General features: G+C 46.7%; 1 protein-coding gene across 1 annotated transcript in view; it reads left to right on the top strand.

Annotated features, from left to right (window-relative positions):
- The window catches only part of Trio (trio Rho guanine nucleotide exchange factor), a 289,251-nt gene that overhangs the window by 139,651 nt on the left and 126,530 nt on the right, over positions 1-23,070 (top strand). The window contains exons 10-11 of the mRNA XM_051151014.1: positions 916-1,038; positions 10,915-11,106. Coding sequence (XP_051006971.1) covers positions 916-1,038; positions 10,915-11,106 — 315 coding nt within the window. The remainder of the gene's footprint in view (positions 1-915; positions 1,039-10,914; positions 11,107-23,070) is intronic.

Here is a 23,070-nt window from a genome sequence, read left to right as displayed (position 1 = left end):
TTGTGCACACTCTGCTTTGTGCACACATAAGAGGGTGGTATTGGCCTCGTAGATTTTTTTCCCCCTTCTGCTTCTGAGGCAGGTAGCTGAGGAAAAAGATTAGTTTGACTTGTTCTTCAACTTGTGGGAGGACAGACCCATACCAGCTTTGTTTGTGGGGATGGGATTTTTTTTTTTTTTTTTTTTTTTGTGGCACAGACTTGACAACCATTGGCTATAACTGTGATTAGAGATGGTTGGCTGGACTGGGGTGATAAAATTCCTTCACTTGCTAATCTTTTTGTATTTAAACTGAAAGGGTTGTGTGGGTTAACAAATATGTTAATCCATGATCTTGTCAAGAAGGAAAATCCACCTAGATTTGCTAAAGAGACAGTAGCCTTGGGGGAGAGTTGTACCATCTCACAGTTTACAGGGTACATTGCCCAGCACAGAGGCATGTTAGTGTTGGGTTTTCTTCTGTGTTTGGAGTCTTCTATAAAAGAGATAAAATAAAAAGCAAACCACATCACTGCATAGTTGAGCTTGAATCACCTGAGTTATGAGGCTTTGAACCTACAAAGGTTACCTGGCCCCACATAGCACCATATCTTACACAAAACCTAGTCAGTTTGTTGGCTCTGCTGTGCCTCAGGTAAGGTGAGACTTAATTTAATCATCATTATGTGCAATGTTTATACATAGAATAATTTTCTCTTTTAATATAAAAGCTGGCTACAGTCCCAGTAGAGAAGCTGATGCAAGATGTAATTACTGAGCGAATTAAATCAGTATTCAGGCCTCTCTTCTAAATTGATTTTGTTTTGCTTTATGTTTGCTATAGAATCTGAAATGGAGTGAGCTTTTCCTAGATAGGCCCAGCCAGTGAGCAGAGTGGACGCCATGTTTATGGCCACTGTGGTTGTTTCCATTCAGGTGCTGGACTGGATCGAGAATCACGGAGAAGCATTTCTGAGCAAACACACTGGTGTGGGCAAATCCCTTCACCGAGCCAGAGCTTTGCAGAAACGTCACGAGGACTTCGAGGAAGTCGCACAGGTACAGCAGCGCCCTGAGTGTCCCATGGCCAGGTTGGAAGTCACAGTGTGAACAAACCTGGGGCGGCCAAGCCTTTGCTAGGTGTAGGAGGGTCAGTTAATTTCAGGATGATGTGCTCATGACTCATTAGAAATCGACCGAGTGAGTTATCCCGAGTAAACTGGGGTGACTTCGAACGAGCTTGTATTTGCTAGGCTGGGTGCTGGCTTCCACTGCACAGTTGCAGAACAGCAGCTCTTCCGAGGTTTCTGCAGTGACAACCCTGGCATTCGGCGTGTCTATTTCCGGTTTGGTTAATTGTGCACTTGGGAAGCCGGAGTCAGGTGTGGAGGGGGCTCAGAGCACGGAATCTGTGGAGTTCACGTGTTAGCTGTGATACTGATAGGCAATATGGCTCTTTGATTGGAAAAGTCACACAGAAGCAGGCGTAGTTGTTGTAAGGAAGTGGAGGGAAGCTGCTTTCCAAAGAAGTCATCTAAGCCTGGAGGGGTGGTGCTAGCCTGTAGGCCAGCAGGTTTCTGTGAGTTCAAGGTCAGCCTTATCTACATAACGAGTTCCCGGATAGCCAGGGCTGCAGAGAAACCCTGCATCAAATAGACAAAGAAACCCTACCACCACCACCACCACCACCACACCACAACAACACACACACACACACACACACACACACACACACGACCATCTAAGTAGTACAAATCTAAATTCAGACAGATTATGGTAATTGTAGCTAGACTGTCACAAAGTCTTACGAGCAAGAAGCAGACGGTGCATCTCTGAGAAGGACTGCGAGAAAGACGGGCTTCTTCAGTAGTCACAGACCTGGAGTCTGGGGGATGCTGTCCTGATAGGAAGATGCTTGAGCCCTTGGATTCTGCACCCATCTGAACTGCTGTTCCGTAGTGAGACAGAGTGTGCACCAAGGCTGGGAGTTTCCCATTCAAGTGCTGAGCAGAGAACCGAAAGCATTTCCTGAAGTGGTGTTAAGTGCCCCTGGAACTGAGGCAGTACGAAAGCCGGTGCTGTTTCTTCATTTCCCTCTGAGGAGCACCTACAGCGGCCGCTGGCTGCCTCCATGGTCAGCAGCTGCCTGTTTGGATGAGTCGACTAGATGAGTAAAAAAAAGTGTGTAGAAAAGGATGCTAGCAGTGATCAGCACAGAGATTAATAAATGCATTTGTAGCTTAAAGGACTTACTGTCTGAGCAAAAGATAAATCTAGGAAGTATTTAAGAGTCAGACAAAGGTGAAGAGTCAGCAAGCCTACTAATACACAAAGGGCAGAAATATGGCCTAAAGAGGCCAATAAGGCCCAGGACAGCAAGAGGCCTCATGCAGGCCTGTTAGCAGTTTTGAGTGACCATAAAAAGAATAAACACAAAAAACACAGGTGTATTATGTCAAAACTCCGAACACGTAAGTTGAAAGAAAGCAAAAGAAACGAGAACAAAATTAATGCAGACCCCCCAATATGATGTAATAATTTTTCACCAAATAACGATAATTGTACTGAATAGAAAAATGGATTATATTTGTTAAGAGACAAATTATAAGGGTGAGTGTCATAAATTGATTAGCTGTGTGTTTATTTTAATTCTCATACCAAGAGTTTGAAAGGAGTCTATAAGGTATCAGAAAAGAATCTACCAGGAAGGTAGTAACTGGCCGTGGAAGAGTGGCTCTGAGACAAGATAGACTTGAAGCCTAAAAGTATTAGAGCCGAAGAAGGCTTCAGTTATTAAAGAAAGACTAGAGTGTGCTTAGAGCAGTGTAGGCTCACAGCCTGTGAGACAACCAAATGTGACTCTGCGTGTGTCAGTGATTTTTTTTTTCATGGCAAATAAAAGGCTTGCCTACCTGCTGGTCAGAGAACTGGATGCAAGAATGGAATTAGAAGGTAACAAATGGTACCTAAGTCCTGGTCCACCAAAGGAACACTCTTAAAACCTGTCCTCAGGGTCGGCAGCCCAGTGACGTGGCTTGGAATCCTCCTCATGTCTACATCCTGTGCGGGCTCCGTGCTTTCATTCCCTGGAAGATGCTGTGCCACTTTATTATAATTGAGGAGATAGAGAAAATGTGCTCTTATCTTGCCTTCATTCTTTCATATGATAAAACTACTTCTAAGATTATTTGTAATTTGAAGTACATGAGCAAAAACCATTCAGGCACCAAAGAATCTCAATCTCAGGGTACAAGGGCAAACATGTACTAGAAGGCAAGGCAGTTGGCCCGAGTAGCTGTTTACTCATGCTCTCGGATCGGGTCCCCTTCACCTCACCGGGTCCCCTTCACCTTACCGGGTCCCCTTCACCTCACTTGAGCATTTTCTAATACAAAGGAGAAGAGCAGCTGTCACGCCTGTTACCTCCTCTGCAGCCCCACCATGGTTTTGCCCATTCTGTATGAAGGAGGTGTCATCTGTGACTAACCTAACCCTGTAAACTGTGGGCTCAAGTCTGAGACAGTTAGCAGAGCAGCACAGATTTGCCTGAAGGTTTGCCAGGAAGCAAAGGACGCAGGCGTGTGTGCTCTGAACGCTTTCTACCCGGTGAGCACGAAGGCCAGGGCTTGCTTGTTCCTTCTGTTGCCCTCCTGGGTCCCAGTACTTTCTCTCTTCTTACTCCTTGTCCCTGGGACTCCAAGGGTGACCAATCCTCTTTCCCAAAGTGAACGTGCTATGGTTGAGATCTGACACATGCAGAGAAATATTAGGGATACTTTTGTGCATGTTGTGGATACCTACACCCACATTCCTTCCCTCTAGTGTCCACATAACCAGTGACCACACGTCAGCTCTCCCGCCAGTGCACAGGAGGGGACATGGGTGCAAGCAGCCAGGCTCAGCCTCCTTAACAGTTATGGCTTGTTGCAGAGTGGCTTTGTGTGATAGCACATGATAGCACCTAAGGCAAGGCACAAAAGTTAAAGAATTCATCACTGCAGCATAGAAAAAAAGGTTTTTGGGGGCTGGCACCTCATATGTCCTCTAGGCTTGAGTGAACCTGGCTTTCCAGGGTTAGAGAGCTGCATGGATATAGCCAACCTGTCCTCATGTAACTTGGACTCTCTACCTTAGCATACGGCTGCAGCTAGAGTCTTTTTTGTTTGTTTCCTTTTTTTTTTTTTTTTTTTTTTCCCAAGTCTTACCTTTGCCTCTCCACCTATGCTCCATCCCCTCTGTGGTGCCTGGAGCCCTCAGTGATGGTCTCTATTGCCAGTGTCTTAGGCAGCTACCTTTCAGTTCACCTGGGTCATTTGATGCAGCTGCAAACATCAGGCACTTAGCTGCCTACATTGTCCCTCCTCTTACTTTTGAGTGACAGTATCCTACCTGCTCAGTCTGTCTGTGTGCATTGGTCTCTGTATCACAGGCGCAAGGGGTCAGTACAGGGGAGTGCACAGATGAGCACATGCTCACACCTGTGCTGAACGCATGCCCCTATGACAAAGCTCCGATGACCTAGATTCTCTTAGGCTTTTCTACAGGGAGCTTGCTCTACCTCAGAAGCCTGCCATCAGATGTAGGCAAGGAGAGAGGCTTCTCCACTGGACAGGGTACAAGGCAGACACAGAGCCACAGCCCTGAATGCATGAGATGGGCTTGCACTAGCCCCCTTGCTTCTGTGCTAAATGCTTTGGAACAGCATTTCCAGAGGTCATGAGTGTTAGGGGACTCCTAGCCTGGCTTCACTACAGCCCTGTAAGGCAGACGGTGTCTAGACAGGTCTCTCTGTCAAAGAATCACAGTTGAGATTTAAAGCTTCCTTTGTCAAAACCCATCTTTTCCTCACGAACAGAGTAGCTTGTCTTATTCTAGCACTGGGAGGGTGAGACAGAGGAGCAGCTTTGTCTCAGCCCCTCATCTTTGCTTGCTTCCTGTTGAAACAAATTGCAGTGGCACTTAGGTGTCCACATCCATATTTTAGACTTTGATATTTTAGGGGCCAGTGGCCTGTTGAAATGCCTTAAACATTGACATAGGAACTCTTATTAAGTAAAATATATTCCCACAGAGAAAACAAAGTGTGAGATGGAGAGAAAAATTTTTCTTTTTCTTTGTTTTGGAGATTCCTTTGTAGCATTAATTCAAAGTTGGTTATTTGTTCAGAGCTCGTGTGTGTGTGTGTGTGTGTGTGTGTGTGTGTGTGTGTGTGTGTGTGTGTGTGTGTGTATTCTGTGTGCATGTATATTTGTGGACCACATGCATGCCTGGGGCCTATGGAGGCCAAATGCTAGGAAGCAAACTCTTCTAGTCCATTGTGCCTAGCTGCCATGACTTCAGCCCCTGAGAGATTGTAAAGTAGCAAGTTGCTTAATAAAGCATTTTTTTTAATACTGAGCTTAGTGAGTTGTGGCTTGATGAAGTAGTATAAGTGAATTAAAAAAGGAAGCAATGAAAGTGTATGGTTCAGTTCTCTGAAAATGTGCTAAATATAGGTTTATTCTGTAGAGCAATTCCAGTGTTCTAGGAAGGAGGAACCCCAAAAGGACTTCCCATGTTTACATGGTGGAAGCGAGCCCTAGGCCCAGCCTAGCTTGCTCAGGCACCCCGGACTTCAGTGTCTGTTTCAGATGCTGCTGTGGCCTCCTCAGCAAGCGCTTAGTGACTGTGGCTTACAGTTTTGCCAAGCCGAGAACTTCCTCGTGACGACTGTGTGGCGGTCCTGTGTGGTGATTGTGAGTACATCTTGTCTGTTGAGTGAGCTCACACTGGCTATTGTGTGCTCTGTAACATGCACAGCTATGGAGCATTTTCTTGTCCTATTGTAAAAGTTAAAATGCTTTCCATGTGAAATGCTTTCTATTTTTGTAGGTGACTGGTGGAAAGGAAGCCTCTCCTTGGGCTGCAGTCTTTTACTTTCTGTGTAGTTTCTGAGCTGGTGTTTTTAAATTTTAATAAGCTGTGATTACAACAGGCAAGTAAAACCCAGAGAAACCTAGTTTATGGCAGCTGGTTCTGAGAGCAGCAGGGTCCAGAGAGTCACCAGTGACTCTGGGGTCTCTCCACAGGTCCCTGTCTGTGGGTGCTTAACACCGCTCTGCACTTCACCTTCTAGAGTCATAACCTGCTCCAAGGCATTCTCCTCAGAGCATGTGTATGGATAACTTTGTGTGTGCCACGTCATTGCCTTGTCTTTCTGGATAAGGGTCTAAGAAGTTATCTTGTAGCAGAGTTCTTTGTAGATTTTTCAGAAGACTAGCAGGTGTCCCCACTGTGCTCGCTCTTTTGCTAGGGGAATGCTGTGTTTACGTTTGTAGGAGACCTGAACTTCTCCACTTATATGATAAGCTCTCTTGTTAATAACTTCAGCTTTTACTCTAAGACGCATTGTGTTTTAGTCTTCTAAATTTCACACTGGGGAATTCAGGGCTTACTTTCAGTCAAGCGTTTCAGTCAAGCGGCTGGAGTTGGTGGTGGCACCTGCCCGGCATTAGTCAGCACCTCAGACCACAGAGAAGAAAAGAAAAGAAGGTTCTTGAGGCTCCTCTCCCCATCACATTTCCTAAAATACAATGATGTGGCTATTCCTTTCTGATGTGTGACCATCTTAGTCTTTCTGAGTCTCTTTCCCTTAACTGTAAAATGGTATTAGCATCTCCCATTACCAGGCTAATATAAGAAATACATTAGGAAGAAAAGGAAGAGAGGGGAGGGAGGGAGTCAATGACAGAAGGTGCTCAGAATTCCAATTCCTTGACCTATAACATTGACATGATTAAAAATAGCAAGTTTTTCAGTGATGATTATCTAAGTACTTGGTACTAGCTAGGCACGTTAGGACCTAATGTAGATGATTTGCCAGTATTTATCCTCTGCCCACCTTAGTTTATTGAACCCCCACCCACCCTAGGAAAATAATGGGTGTCCAGACAAATGTTAACAGATGAATACAGTGTTTGGTATCCTAGTTAGCGTTACTGTTGCTGTGAAGAAACACCGTGATCAAAGCAACTTGGGGAGGAAAGGGTTTATTTGGTTTACACTTAACCAACACTGTTGATCATTGAAGGGAGTCAGGAACTCAACCAGGGCTGGAAGCTGGAGGCAAGGGCATGATGCCAAAGCATACCCATGGAGAGGTGCTGCTCACTGGCTTGCTCCTCATGGCTTGCTCAGCCTGCCACCAGCCCAGGGATACCACCACCCACAATGGCCTGGGCCCTCCCCGGTCAGTCACTAATGAAGAAAATTCTCTACATCTGGATCTTAGGGAGGCATTTTTCTTAATTGAGGTTGCCTCTTCTCTGATAACTCCAGCTTGGGTCAAGTTAACACAAAACTATCCAGCACAGTTGATATTTTGCCTTATTTTCCAGACAGAATTTTCCAGGGCCACTGTTAATTTTAGTTTGCTTGTGCTATGGTTTAAGGCCGACTTTTCCCCCGCCTCTGTGACATATGTATGCTTTGAGCGACAGTGGTGAACTTGCCCCATATCCATTGTGTTTCTCCTTCCTGGATAGAAAGTGATCCTTGGGGGTTTTGTGCCTTTTAAATGGCAGTTGAAGTTACTCGCAGCATCTGGTTTGCTCTGTACTGGCCTGGCCCCTTTCTTCTTTTTCACCAGTTCTGTAGTATTAAAATACCTGGGAGATATATTTTTTTGTATCCATATTTCCTTTGTTTATTGTCTTTAAACAAAACAAATATTTGGGACTTTGAATGGCCATTTTCTGTTATTTAAGTTTGCATTTCCATTTACTATAAATACAGTCTCTGCTGTCTTTGGTGGGACTCGGGCCGTAGTGGCTCAGAGTAGTAGAAGGTTGGTCCACTCATTTACCTCTGCATTGCAGCTGCTCCTCTCCCAAATTCTGCTAGTTACACAATATAAGCTGTTTCTCAAGAAAGAGGAAGTGCTTTGCTCTCCGGGGCCCGCCCCTGGTATTATGTCCTTTACTCTCCCTGACGAATGCCCCAAAGATCGGGGCCCTCAGGCTGAAAAAAAAGGAGATTCCTGTGATAACCACCAGCTTCAGATGGCCTGCTCTCGGATCTCTCAACAGCTACAGCTCTATTGACTAGCTTGGGCGCACCTCCGAGTGGTCATAGGGAGGTGGAAGTGGACTGGTGTCATTGTCACAGGGCTTCTGTAGGGCTCAGAGTAGCTGCTCTAAAGCCAGCTTAGGTCATACGGATGGCTTAGCAATAGGCATGCAGCACCACTCACAGGTCAGGCCATTACAGAAGGACTTGGGAAGGCTTTGTTGGTAGGAAGGCCTAGCTGGGGTTTCAGATGCCAGTGCTCTGTGACATGTCCCTGTGTCTGCCCTCCATGTCCATCCACTGCACCACATGTGGTTCTATACCCTACTTGGTACAACTATCATCTTCTTCCAGTGTAAGGTGAGACAGAGAATGAATGGTTGTGGTTTAGAGTCATCCAAAGCACACTTGTTCCTTTAGCATGCATGTTTTCTTCAGTGGTCCTTACTGCTCATGAAGTCATAGAAAGGGTCTTGGCAACTCAGTAATGTTTTTTTTTTTTCTCCCATTGGGAGGCACTGTCAACCGATGATTCACTTGTCAAGTGAGAGGGCTAAATTACTTCAGAGCTGTGGTGACAGTCATCAAGGAAGCAGATTCCTTTCTTCAGCAACACGTCGGCAGGGTTCTGTTTTCCAAAGGGCACTCTGAGCTGGTAGCTGCACTCAGTCCCAACCCCCACTGTGCCCGAAACAGTTGATTGATTTGGCTAAGTGAGCTAGTCTCCCAACTTAGAGGCCACTCTTTTCACCAAACATGTGTTGGGTGATATTTGTCTCTCAAATGCCCACTCACTGGGAGTTTCTACTGACAACTGTAGAAGAAGGGGCCTTTAAGAGTTGCACCTGCAGCCCCCAGTGAGGTCCCTCAGTTACTCAGAGACACACTTTAGACAGAATTTTATAGCCTAGTCTGTCTGGATTCCTGTTTTAAGATGTGATTTCCTTCTTTCCCTGTGACACTGGAGACCACACCAGTGGGACCCCCTGATTTCGAACTCTCACCCCAGAACCGTAGGCTGAATAAATGAACGTGGATGATAATGTTAGCCCTTTGTTGGCGTTTTGTTACAGGAATGAAAAATAGATCCAGAAAGTTGGTGCTGTTCCTAATAATGAATACTACTTTGGAATTCAGTACACGCAGAGGTTGAGCGTGTTTGGAGGAGTAAGCTGGACAAAGCCTAGGGTTATGTGAGTCTGTGCAGGGAGCTGGCCCAGGTGGAAGCCCAGGCAGCTTCAGCAGATACTTCAGAGGAAAGCTCAGAGGCCACTGTAGGAGTTTCCCAGTGGAGTGTTGTGTTATAGGGATGGAGCTGTCCTTGCACACGCCTCGGCAAGCTGCACCATGCTGTACATTCCCAGAAATTCACTGGTGTCAGGGTTCAGCCCTAGGCAGCAGCCACATAGGTAAAGACAAGTAGGACTCAAACCTCAGGGGCCGGGTTTCTCATTATAGTCTGCTCAAGAGGCTGGACTTGCTCTTGGAGGTGTAGGACCGACCTGCCTTGCTGGGCTTTGCCACACTTTGCCTCTTACCACCTTTCCATTTGTCTGTTTCCTCCTTTGGGGATGAGACTAGCCGTTCATGCTATTTCTATCAAAGAAGACCGTCTTCCTTTGATTTTACACGTTTAAAAGCTGTAAGGAGCTCACTCTGAGTCTCCAAGGCATCATCAGCTGATCCGGCTTTGCTTGGGTATGAGAGTGGAGTGCGTGCCATCCCCACAGGTCTCTGTGTTGAGATAATCCCCAGGGTGATGCAGGAGAGAAGAGATGAGTCGGGCTCGGGTCCAGAGCTGTGTCTTAGGGTCGGGCACATCCCCCCATGACTGAATCCTAGTGGCTTTCTAAAAGGAAGAGGGGCCAGGAGCAACATGGACAGGCTTGTTTCTTATAATGCTCTGAAGCAGCCGGGGACTGCCACCAAGGCCATCAGATGTAACCCTTAGACCCCAGGCTTCAGAACTGTGGGCTGCAGTAGTTCTTCTTTGGAACTCACCCAGTCTGTGCTGTTGGCAACAGAAAAGAGATTGATATGGGCATCCAGTCCGTCTAATTGGAGCCTCACTTCCCAGGCCATTCTAAGCCCCATTGCTGGGACTGAGCCTGCTTCTCCCTACAGGGACATCCTTCCCATACCTTGAGCCACCCTCCACTCGGTTCAGTGAGGTACCTGCTCTGCTCAGCTCTAGGAGTTTGAGGAGGAGGATGAGTGGGTCACCTGATGGCTCAGCAGAGCCCCAGTCTGGGTTTCTGGTCCCCCTGACTACACGGAGAGCCTCCAGTGAGTCTCGGCTCCTCTCTTCAGCAGTGCCCCTTCTGAGCAGTTTCTAGTAACAGTGTCAGGCTGTAGCTTATCTGCTCATGTGAGAAACACAGCCACAGCCACAAGTTTATCAAGGATTGAAGTAGAGTCGTCTTCAGAGAATATTACATAGGCATTTCCACTTCACACGGGCATTTATACAGACTACATTATAGCCACTGGAATTCTCCTTTCCTTATAAAACTGTGTTCTGTGAAGCAAGGGGCGGGGGGGGGGGTGGTACAGTCCAGTTACTCTGCCATGGAAAGAAGAGGAAATAGCAAAACAGGCATTTGTGGCCATTGGGCATTTCCTGACTCCACCTTAGCGAAAATCGGAAAGCGTTTTCTGAGTCATGAGCCGTCCGGGCCAGTGCTCAGTAATCTGCTCGGCATCAGAAAGGGGTGTTGATAAGGGTGCTTGGGCGAGCTGAAACCATTGCTGCTTATCACATGTTTCTGTCCAACTTGAGTAAATGATCAGAAATGCTGCTGACAGGCTCCTTGTTGCTGTGTCTGATGGCTCCGATGCAGGCAGGTTTGCTGATCGGTCACCTGTTTCTCTGGCTATTCTCTTGTGCAGAACACATATACAAATGCGGACAAGCTGCTAGAAGCTGCAGAGCAGCTGGCTCAGACTGGGGAATGTGATCCTGAAGAGATTTATCAGGCTGCCCATCAGCTTGAAGACCGGATACAAGATTTTGTCCGGCGAGTGGAGCAACGGAAAATTCTGCTGGACATGTCTGTGTCGTTTCACACACACGTAAAAGAGGTAAGGCATAGTGTAACGACAAAATATAATCTAGGTGACAGAGCCTTTGACTTTGTTGAAAGTGAATCTGAATTTGCTCATGAGAGACACTGGATGCCAGATGGCAGGTTGGGAGATGGAACCCATTAGTACCAAATGCATCAGGGCAGACAGGAAGAAATCTGTCTTCTGCTTCTGCAGCTTTCCCTGCTGGCTGTCCTTGTTACATGAATGCACAGTTGTCTTTGTTGGGTTGTCTATAGTAGGGGTCTGGGGACACTTGTGGGTCAAGAGAGGAGGAGGGCAAACAAGAAGCAGAATGGGATCCCATCAGCCTTAGAGAGGAACAGTGCTCTGTGTACGTAACACTGCCAGGTCCTACCTGCTGCTGTGGGCTGTGCTGCCGTGTGGGTGAAAGTCCCGATAGCCTTCTGGTCTTAGCAAACTACTTCCACACACTCTTTAGAATTAGATTACATTGTATTGAGTTTAACTGTACCATAGTCAACACAGTATAGATGCTAATGTCCTGTGTGTATCTATGGTAACATACTTACCTCAAGAGATAACGGAATTTGGGGTGTGAAAAATAGGTAGATACCAAGTAGCATTTTTGACACACACATTGTACACATATAACACAAATAATAGATCATATGCATAAATATAAAATACTTACTAGATATATAAAGTTAAATTAAAGAAATGCCTATGTTACCTTTTATCTTCGTCTTTGGAAATAGTTTTGCTATATAACCTATGGTGGCCCTGAATTCACTGTGAAATGCAGGCTGGCTGTGAACTTGCAGCAATCCCCCTGCCTCCATCTTTTGAGTGTTTGGATTATATGATGGCATTAGTACGCCCAGTTTATTTCAAGTATCTTTTGTAATAAAATCAAATCATTGATTTTGTTAAATATAATAAAATTAATTTACTTCTTGGTGCCTAACGAAAAAAATGTTTCATGGCAGACAGTCACAGAAATGCTGCAACACATGGGAGTTACCAAGAGCTGCTACAGAGAAGTGTGGCCTTATGTACACAGAAGCTCATAGCCATAGAAGAAGGAGGGTCTGGGGAGATAAAATCACTGGGAGAAACCAGGAAGAGGCATGGCTGGTTTGCCTTGTACAAAAGACACCCAGGGGCCAGTACCCATAGGCCACTTTAAGGAAAGCAGTACAGTTCTCAGACCTTGGGCGCTTTGTTCACACCCTGGCTGTCTGTAAGCTAGATGTTTTAACTCCAGGAAGATGATTCCCCCCCCCCCCCCCCCCCCCGGAGCCCTGTGTGTCTGTGCAGTGCGTGGAGACCCTGGAATTTGGGCTTCCGCCGGCCTGGCCTGGAGCTTGGCACTCAGCCCTTCCTGCGGGAGAGCCAGGACTTCTTGGTTTCCGTGTGTGCCCGCTGCTTAGTCTCTTTCCAGACTTAGGTATTTAATCCAAGTCTCTGCGTTAGTGAGGTCAGTCTGCCATCTGCTCTTAGCTTTAGTGCCTTGAATGATATTTTTACTTTTGGGTCCAGTAAAACCATAACCGCTTTCGCCCATTTCTGCTCATTCAGCTTCACTCTCTAGACTGTTCCCTGACGTCATCACTGACTACCTTTGACATTTATGGGTCATTTGAGGCAACTGGATGGCAACATCAAGCTTGCTGCCAGTTTGTTTCTGGGGTTGATTCAGTGACCCGTCACTGCCTTCTGTTCTCAGACTCCCTGGTCCCCAGCAAGAATCACTCTCATTGAACCAGGCTGCTGCCGTCCTGCCTGGGCTAAACAGAGAAACCTGGCTGTGCTTCTGCAGACTTGCCTCTGAGGTGGACACAGTTTTGTTTTTGAGCAATGTCTGGGGAAAGGAGATCCTTTTATTTTATTCAGAAGGCAGAAGTAAAGGCCTACCAGCCTCCTGGAGGTGTCTTTGTCTCAAGAGTGCCAGGCAGACTTTATTTTCATTCCTCACAGACAGGTCAGCTTTCTTTTTTTATGCTTGCCGGAACCAGGCCTCAGCTCTCCCAAGAGACCAGCAGGGAGAGGAGGACAAGTGTGCTTGGGGAAAAGGGATGTCCCAGGCTTTTTCGTGTACAGACAGCTTTCTGAGCCGCCACCCTCAGCCCTGACCAAGTCTACTCAGGAGCCATAGACCTGCACCCAGTGCTTGTTCATGCAGCCAAAGGCCAGTTCTCGCCTCTTCTTGTATAGCCAGAGACCCTGTCCTGCATCTGGTGGTTTCCTGCTTACTGCGTGAACCAGCTGTCCCGCAGCACATCCTCCTGACTGTTGGTAGTTCTGGTGCACAGCCTGTTTCCTGCCTCACTTCCTTCCCTAGGGCTCTCCCGCAGAAGCTTTGCTTCGCTCTCCGTGGAAACATTCTGTAGGCCACACCTTACCAACCGGTAGCCCTGTATTTATCCACCCTCACCACATGTACACGCCTGTGTGTGTACACGCCCATGTGCTTCGTCCTATATAGGTTTGTGTAACTACCACAGTGTCCAAACCGCAGTCACACAGAATCTGTCAATCATTCTGTCATTCTTGTGCCGGGACATGCCCTGCTCCCTGTTCCTGCAGAAGTCAGAGAGGCCTCAGTGCCATCAATGCCCGGTGCTTTCTGGTTCTGCTTGCTTCCTCCTTATACTGTCTCCAGACTCAACAATCTCACATCTCTACAATTTTCAGTGTTTCAGAAGTATTAGATATAAGTGGAGTCATGAATATTTTTGTGGCTGTCTTTCAACCAAATTAATACTAGAGGGTCATTTACTTCCTTACCCGTATCAACACTTTTTTACCATTTATTGCTGGGTAGCACTTGATAGTACAAATATTTACCGTTTATTCACAAAAAGAACATTTGAGTTGTTTCCAGGTTGGGGCTTTTGGAAACAGGGAAGCTATGAACAGTCATGTGCAGGTTTCCGCAATAATGTAAGTTTCCTTTTCTCTGGGATAAGTGAGGGTCCATTGGTAAGTGCAGTGCGGATGGAAAGAATTCGCCACTCAGTTTCCCAGGATGAAGCTGCCGCATTACACTTCCAGCTGGCGTCAATGTCTAGTTCCCAGCAGTCAGCCTGGTGCTGGGAAGGCAGAGGCCGTCCACATGGTGATTGAAGTGAGGGATTGCACTTGCTGTGCCCGGTACGCAGCACGTTCTGTTTCAGAGTTAATCTTGCTGCGCTCTGGAACACTTGATTGGTTTACTCACTTGACGCAAGCAAAGAGTGTAACTCAAAGAAATGAATACCCTTGGGTGGGTGGCATTCGGTTTGACTTGGAGCATTAGTTGTTAAGCCCTGTGTCTTTCTCATCTGGCTAGGCATCCTCATAAAAAAAGAGAGAGTTGTGTTCTATAGGTAGGTTATGTAAAAATCAGATCTTGTCATGTGTACAGTTTTTATGAAAGTGTAACCTGCATTAAAATAATTTACAATAACTGTGCTAGTGTGACACAGCCCTCTGCCTTCCCCAGTGACCCTGGACAGATGATTCTCGAGTCTGGGACAGTTCAACTGACCTATACGAGCTCCAAACATAGCATTTCCCTTATAGTTGCTGCCAATACACGCCCCTTTGTCTATTCCTGGCCCCCGGCTTAGCTTATTTGATTGGTACAAAAGAATCCAGATTTTAAAAGTCAAGATGCAAAGGTGTGCCTGAGTGGGCTTGAACTGCTCAGAGCCTCACTAATCTCTGATGAACACTAATGACCTGCTTAATCTGTTTCTGTCTTCCTCCACCCCCTAGAAATAAATCCCCTCACTCTGACCACAGCGGAGCACACAGGGACCTGTGACTACTGTCTCCAGCATCACACCTCTAGAGCCCACTCTGCTGGAGGCAGCCCCTCACGGGCCACTCATAGTTATGTGTGTCGTTTGCATATACCACCAAGTACTTCTGATCCCAGCAAAATTTATTTATTTATTTATTTATTTATTTAGATTCTTTTCCTCACTTAGTAAGCACTGACAAAACATTTGTGTTAGCAAGTGAGCAGGGACTATCTGGTGCTGACTAGTGGGAAAGAGTGGTTTATGTAAAGCAGCTTTCTTTCAAAGATTTGTTTTTCAAAGTGTGGGGGGGGGCGATGGAGGGAGAGCTCACACATACATTTGAGATCGAGTGTGCACAAACAAGCATGTACAGTGGCCCATGGAGGACAGAAAAGAGTGTTGTCCCCTGGAGCTGGAGTTAAAGTTGGGAGTCACCCAGCGTGGGTGCTGGGAACTGAATTTGCGTACTTTGCATGTGCGATATGTGCTTTTAACCTCTGAGACATCTCCCTAGCCTCTAAACATTTTCCCCCCTGAAGAAGGATTTAAAACTGACCCAGAATCACAAAATTTGTCACTTTTAAAAACTACGTTCAAATACCAACATTTTCAAATAAAGAAAAATTGTTAGGGGCCAGAGAATGGGCTCAGCACATAAGTGCCCCTACCGCAAATATTCCCAGCCAGAGTGTCATTCCCAGAACTCAGGCAGAGACAGGACTTGTGCAAATTCCCTCTGTTCTCTACCTATACAGGAGGGCACACATGTGCACCAAACAAACACAGGAATAGGCCAACGGAAGTTAGAAATTATTCTGGAAAATTGTAGTCATCTCTGCTGTATCTAATGCACATAGTCATTGAAATAACTGAAGACCGTATTGTCATCCTCTTTTTATAACTTAAATATATGATAGTACATTGACTCCATTGAAGTACACTGAGTCCTGTTGAGGGTTCTCCTTTAAATGCCTCCAACCCTTTCATCAGTTGTTTACGTTTCAGCTTGGTTAATGCTGTAAGAACAGCGAGGGGCTTTAATGCAGGATCATGCAATCTTACAGGCCTTTGGATGGACAATGGAGAATGAATGTCCATGTGTAATCTTTTTTTGTTTTGTTTTTGTTTTTGAGACAGGATTTCTCTGTGTCGCCTTGGCTGTCCTAGACTCGTTTTTGTAGACCAGCCTAGCCTGGAACTCACAGCGATCCACCTACCTCTGCCTCCCGAGTGCTGGGATTAAAAGCATGCGCTACCACACCTGCCTTCGTGTGTAATCTTACTGAGTTTCAAAGGTGATCCTAGTACTCATGGTTTCTTACTGGTTTTATGAATTATATAGAATCAAAGATTCATGCAGGCGTTGGCTCATTGAGAGAGAACTCAAATGTTCCATGTGTGTCTCTGACACCTACAAACTCTTTGCCGACTGTTCTTCATATCAGCAGAGAGGTAGAAAGAGGTTCGGCCAGCACCATATTAACTGGGGTTTTCCCAGGACGGTGGTAGCACCACATGGGTTAGGCTTATAGTCTGGTTTTGTTATTGTTCGTTTGTTTTCTCTTCCTTTTTTGAGACACAAAACTTAAAAGCAGATTGGGGAAGAATCGAGCTTTCTACCTGGGGTCCCTGGTGCTGGGAGCAGAAATCTCATTGTGTGATGCTCTTGGCATCTGCTTTGGACTAGTCTTTTCCTTACATGTGTCCGGGGCACGCGGAAGACAAAAATGAGGGAAGGTTTTATGAAAAGATGGGTCTTCCAAGTGAGTTGAACATGCAGTTCCTAAACATGTTGGGTGTCCTCATACTGGCAGAATTGGGCTACTTGCTTACCACATTGGTTCTGTTGATGAACTGTAGGCAGATACCAGGAGCTGCAAGACACTTGAGGGGTTGTTGTTATTGTTGTGACTACTATTGCTTTTAAATTGAGGGGTTGTTGTTATTGTTGTGACTACTATTGCTTTTAAATTGTCTTGCTATATATCCCTGGCAGGGCTCGTGCTCACTATGTGTCCCAGATGGCTCTTACCTTGCCTTTCTAACTCAGTTTCCTGAGTGCTCAGATACAGACAGATGGGTGCCACCACACCTGGATAATACTGCTAATATTTTTAAGAAGGTGAATTGTACGTATTTACTCCGGTTGAGGTTAGTCCTAGCCAGAGATCTGGAGGATAAAAGGACGAGTGAAGAGAGACTTGTAGGCTACAAAAATCAGCTGAGGGTTTTAGTACAAAGCTGAGACTGTCTTTCTTCTCCACACTGGTCTCACGTGGAAGATGCCAGGAAGAAGGAAGTTGAAAGCTGGCATTGCTGCCTCAGACTTGCTGATGTACGTGCTGATCATAGTGGGCCTGGCTTAACCACTTGGTGTCTGTCACCTTCTGTCAGAGAGTTTTCCACTCAGGTCTTTGACCGTTTAACCTGCAGTGAAGTTTTATGTCCTTAAGTGACTGCTCAGGTGAATCCCAGCATCCTTTAACTTACTGTGTTAAAAACCTCTTTATCTTTGTTTGAGGAGAGACCTAGTGCAACAACAGAGATAGCTCCATTCATAGTTTTGAATGAGAGCAGTGTCACATAGGTGGTGGTGCCCTGTGTTTGATAAAGGAGTGAGCTGTGTTTCTGGCTGCCCATGGTGCCGTGTGCAGAATAACCCAGTTAGCTTTCGTTAAGGAAAGAACAGGACTAAAGGAAGTGGACATAGGCTGCTCTTGGGCTGTTGCCCCAGTCACACAGGATGACATTCTACTCTCCAGCTCACCTCAGAAGGACCAGCATGACCAGGAGAGTGAGCTAGTGTCAGACAGAGGAGCCCCAGGTCCTCAGCCATCTCAGCAGAGCTTGAGGGATGACACAGCGATCTAGGGACATGGAGGAGGATGGGCCGCAAAAGTGTGGCCTCAACTTCCAGGCTTGGCGAGTCATTCCGGCAAAGAGAAATTACGCTTTTGTCATACAGCAGACTATTTCAGGGTGACAGTAGTCATTTTTAAGAAAATGACCTGGCAAAGAGGAGGAGATGCTTTCCCCAATGTTTACAGCTGCCAGCAGTTGCTGAGAAGAGCCTTTGATTTACCAAGGGTGGTGTAGAATAGAGAGAAACATGAAAAGTTCCATGTGGAAAACTCTTCTTTGGGGAAATACAGCATGCACCGTGTCTAGGTAACTGGAGGCCCTTAGCTGTTATCATGTGTCATCTCTTGTCCCTGGCTGGTCAGCACTGCCATGGAGCCGCACCCCACCTGACCACAGGTGTGCACCCCTAGGGCTGGAATGCCCACGTGTTGCTCCCTCTCATATGTGGAGCTACCATGATGCCTCTATGGGGTTCCCCCCCTTGTTTCTTCCTTGTATTAACACTTGACACGTGCAGTGGTGTTGTTTTGTGATACTGATCTTAGATTGTCGTCTGTCTGCCTCTACTCTATAACGTGATTATAAAGCTCTCTCAATACCCTACCGCACCATTTATCCCAACACACAGAACGGAAGGTGCTGCTCAGTGCCTACAGTTCAGGCAGGGCAAAAGCTCTGTATATGAAAGTGTCTGCCGATCCTACATGAGCCCAGTTCAAATCACCCAAACTCAAGTAAAAAGCCCAGTGCTGTGGGCAGAGATAGGAGGGTCACTAGGGCATGCTGGCCACCAGCATGGCTCCAGGTTAAGAGAGAAACCCTCCTTCCTGTGAATAAGATGGGGAGTGGTGGAACAGGACATCTAAAGACCCCTGGGCTTTGCACACACACAGGGGCATGCTCACTCAAACGCGTGTGCACATACACTATACACAGAGAGGAAAACTACATTACAATTCCTACATCAAGACACTAAGCATATGTACTCAACGTTCAGATGTGCCACCATCATACAGTTGGTTGTTTCTGGCAGAAGAGTTTCCTGTAGGTGGTGGGAACGGTTCCCTTTTCAGTCTGTTCCTTGTGCCTGAACTGGAGTCACACATTGTGCGCATAAGGGTTGCCTGCTGCATTTGCACCTGCAAGTTGCCATTGAAACCACTCACTTCTGCTCAGAACTTGCTGCTGCTGCAGCAGCAGCAGCAGCACCAGCAGCAGCAGCAGCTCTGGGGAGCTATGGCTCTGGCGCTACAGTTTGCACAGCTCCACTGTAGCAAGCGATTGCCTCTGCCTACTAAGGACAGGGAGCCAGGTCTCAGGGGCAGTAGCTTCCATGTACTTGTAGCAAACGAGCCCTTTTGCCCTTACATTCATCTTTTTCAAACTGGCTCTAGAGGAGTGAAGATTCAATGGGTAAAATTAGCTCGCTTCATAGATAGGTCTGCAGGTAGAGGACACAAGGCCTTTCCCGAGGATAAGGCCTCTCAGCTGGTGTGCTGTGCCTTCTTCTGAACTATCGCCATGTCGGCGCTGACTGCCGTTAAGTCTCCCCTGACTCTCAGGACTCCCTTAGCCACCTAGAGCCCAGTGCTTTACAGAGGTCGTACAGAAATTCCCTCCCCAAACAGCGAAGAGAAGACCCCTGTTCTTGAGGGGCTTTCTCCGAGCAGATTGTAGGGCCCAGGCCTGAGGGTAAAGGGCTGAGGCACTGCTTGTTCTTGATGCCAGGGATGGGACGGGTCCTCCCCCCATCTTTGTTTCGGAGCCTTTCTCGACAATATTTCATTTCCCAAGACCATCTTTCTCTTTGTATCTTGGCCTATGGCTTTGCTGCAGCATATGTGCAGCCCTGTTGTGGGCTGAGTCTTTTCCAGAACATCCACCCCAATCTGATGACACAGGTTCAGGACACCTGTCAGAACTAGACTGAAGGCTCAGCCATTCCTTTTAGGGCCACTAGGGGGCAGTGCTGCCTACTCCTGTGTGTTGAGAATTCTATGGTTTCTTTTTTCTTTTTTTTTTGGGTTTTCGAGACAGGATCTCTCTGTGTAGCCTTGGCTGTCCTGGACTTGCTTTGTAGTCCAGGCTGGCCTCGAACTCACAGTGATCCGCCTGCCTCTGCCTCCCGAGTGCTGGGATTAAAGGCGTGCGCCACCACGCCCGGCTTATGGTTCTTAAAAACAGAACCCAGGTTGCAGTGAACTTACATAGATCGTATCTCCTCTCGCTGTTGAATAAAGATGTATCTTTTCCATGTAGATTATCAGTTTGTACAGAAGTGCATTGTTGTCTCATCATGGGAAAACTTTGACTTAAGACTTCTACAAACATTGTAGAGACTTAAAAGTTCTTTGTTCAGAGTCACTTTAGGCATCACATATTGTGTCATTCTAAGCATAAAAATAGACTTTGCATACCTCAACTTGCATCACAAAGGGCCTTATTCTAAGACTTTTCTCCTTCAAATTGAGTAAGAGTGTTTCCTGAACAATTCTGAGGGGCAAAGGCCTATCGGTCAGCCGACGTCATGCTTTTTATAGAGAGCCCTGCTCCATTACCTCACTCCCTGCCTCCTTGTCATCTGCACCATCCCAGAATCACTTCCTGCACTCTTCTGTGTGATGTTATCTCTGTGGACTTGACTGGCAGGCCAGGTTGGGGAGCACATTCCACCAGTGAGTTTAGTCAGAGTGTCCAGGATGTGAAGGGGAAATGCTTGTGTGTGTGTGTGTGTGTGTGTGTGTGTGCGCGCGCGCGCGCGCGCGCGCCTGTGTCTTTGTTATGCTCTGTCGGTGGAAAGGCAAAACTTGACCCCTAAATATTCCTGGCACTTGCCCTGGAATTCAGAGGAAGTGATGTCTAAAGAATACAACCGATTCTCATGTACCCTTTCCTCACACTACAGCGTCTTACGCTATTTTAGGGGTACAAGAATTCAAGTGGTAAGTTTGCCAGACTCAGTGACTGATTTTGGGCAATTGAGAGAAGCCTAGGAAAATCTGAAAGGTACGTATAAAAGATGTAAAATGTCAGGAATTTTCTTACTCTGAGATTTTCTTAGAGGAAAGCCAGCAGCAGTGACGTGTTCTCTCTCTGCATATATAATCTCACGGAATCTCCCACGCGGCCCTGAGTAGACATTCACACCAAACCTATATTCCATAAGTGAAACTGAGTCACAGACCCAGGTAAGAAAAGTGCCAGCCCTTTTGTCCGGTATGTGGCAGGAACATTAATTCCTCTGTCACCGTGGTGTTGCCTGCGTGCCAGAGCGCTGCAGGTCGCAGCAACCCCAGGGGCTGTTTCTGATCACCCCTTTACCAATGTATGGAAGACTGTTTTCATCTTCGAGCCAAGAGGAATTTGTCAGATGTCCCCAGCCACCCAGGTGCCCCACTCCCTCCTTATCCCTTAAGTGGAATTCTAGAGTTAAGTCGCAGTGAGTGGGGAGAGCTATCAACCTCTCCCCAGGCCAGACCAGGTGACCCAGGCCCACCTGTGTGCAAGAAGGACACTGGCTAGTGGTCACATTGCTGGGGCAGCTTCAGCAAATCACGTGAGCGGAAGCAGAAGACATTACTGAGGTTTTAGGAGACGTGAAGTCAGTGATTTTTTTTTTTTTTTTTTTCCAGTTGCATTTCAACAGAATCCAAGACACAACAAATGTGTTTGTCATTGGGAGCAAGTGGGTGGGTTCTGTGTGTGGTTCGTCACCCACTCTTCCCACTGCCACCTGTCCTATGGAAGGCAAGTTACTGGCTTAAGGAGAAGCCCACTGATTGGATCATCACGGCTGTTAGGTTAAATATTCTGACTCTTTGAGTAAAATAGTGCAGTCTATCTCACTAAGTGGTTGGTTAGCATGTGCTCTCTTTTCTTTGGGAGATCCCTGTCTATTGGGTTAACTTGAGTCCGTTCCTGTAGTTAATTACAGAGTGTGTAGCTTGTGGAGCACACCTGTCTGCCCAGGAGGCCCCCACTGCATTCTCCTTCACTTGTCGTAGGAACTCCTGAGGGCGTCGACATCCTTTGGGTCCTCATCCCACCAAGCTGGGTCTTAGAGAAATTAGCTGATGCGTGTGGACCACAGGGCTGCATATCGCTAAGAAGGCTCTCAAGCCCAGGTGGTCTCACTCCAAACCATAAGGCAGTACACCTGCCCGTACAGTACCACATGCTGTGCACTAATGTGTGCTCCCATCGGGTAGTCCCACTGCGTTCCTCTTGTCCACTTCCTCTCTGGTGCTAACGGCAACCTCACTGGAGGTTGTATGGCACAGTCTAGCCTTGAAGCATGGTATAACCTACGGCTGCTGGGTATGTTTTCCATAGGGAATCTTGGAGCCAGCTGGAAGTTCTGCAGGTCGGGATGCTGGTCTCCTTTTTCCCATTTGTGAGTGCAGCCTCCACCTTGACAAGCTGGTAGCAAATGCTGAAACAAAGGAAAGCGCAGGCGAGGGTGTTGACAGCAAACCTCCAGGGATGGTGCAGGGCATCAGGAAGGGTTAGCAGCTTCCTTCTCCTGGGGCCCTTTCCCTTCATCCTCAGGATGAGTTGAGCAGCTTTTATCTAAGACTTCTATAAGTAAAATCTTGTTGTACGAAACTTGATGGTGTGCACAAAGATGGATAGACAGTGCAAGGAAAGCTAACAGGTATTTAATATCTTCAGTAAAATTAGCTCTTCGCGGGGCTGGAGAGGTGGCTTAGATGGGGCTGGAGAGGTGGCTCAGAGGTTAAGGGCACGGCCTGCTCTTCCAGAGGCCCTGAGTTCAATTCCCAGCGGCCACATGGTGGCTCACAACCATCTATAATGTGATCTGATGCCCTCTTCTGGCCTGCAGGTGTACATATAGATCACTGTATACATAATAAATAAATAAATAAATCTTTAAAAAAAAAAAAAAAAAATTAGCTCTTCGCACCATGGATAATTTGACTCAAAACTAAGCCCTTCCTTTTCCAGTACTTTTCTTATTTTTAAATTGGCCCACCAAGTGCAAAATGTCTATTGATTGGCAAAGTCACAGGAAGAACATATTCGCTGTGTGTGGTGCTTTCCATCCAGTGAGCAGGCACAGAGTTGATGTGTTAAGCTTTTCTGTGTTGGACAATATAGAAACGAAATTCGTGTTCTAAATCCCGTATGGGAGGAGGCAAGGCCTGCTGTTAGCACACATATCTTCCCATAGTAGATGAGCACAGTGTGTGGCAGCCTGGCCCTAGGTATGGTCATCTCAGGAGCACACACCTCCATCACACAAGTGTGGTGGAGAATAATTTAACCTCAGTGCGCTCTCGTCTGCTCCGAGGGACATCATAAGGCACTCGTGCCTGTGTGGTGGCTT

Source organism: Acomys russatus, chromosome 9 (genome assembly GCF_903995435.1).
Source record: "Acomys russatus chromosome 9, mAcoRus1.1, whole genome shotgun sequence".
In the NCBI taxonomy this organism is placed as follows: domain Eukaryota; kingdom Metazoa; phylum Chordata; class Mammalia; order Rodentia; family Muridae; genus Acomys; species Acomys russatus.
Note: the sequence above shows the minus strand (reverse complement) of the source record. Positions and strands in the feature narration are given on the sequence as shown.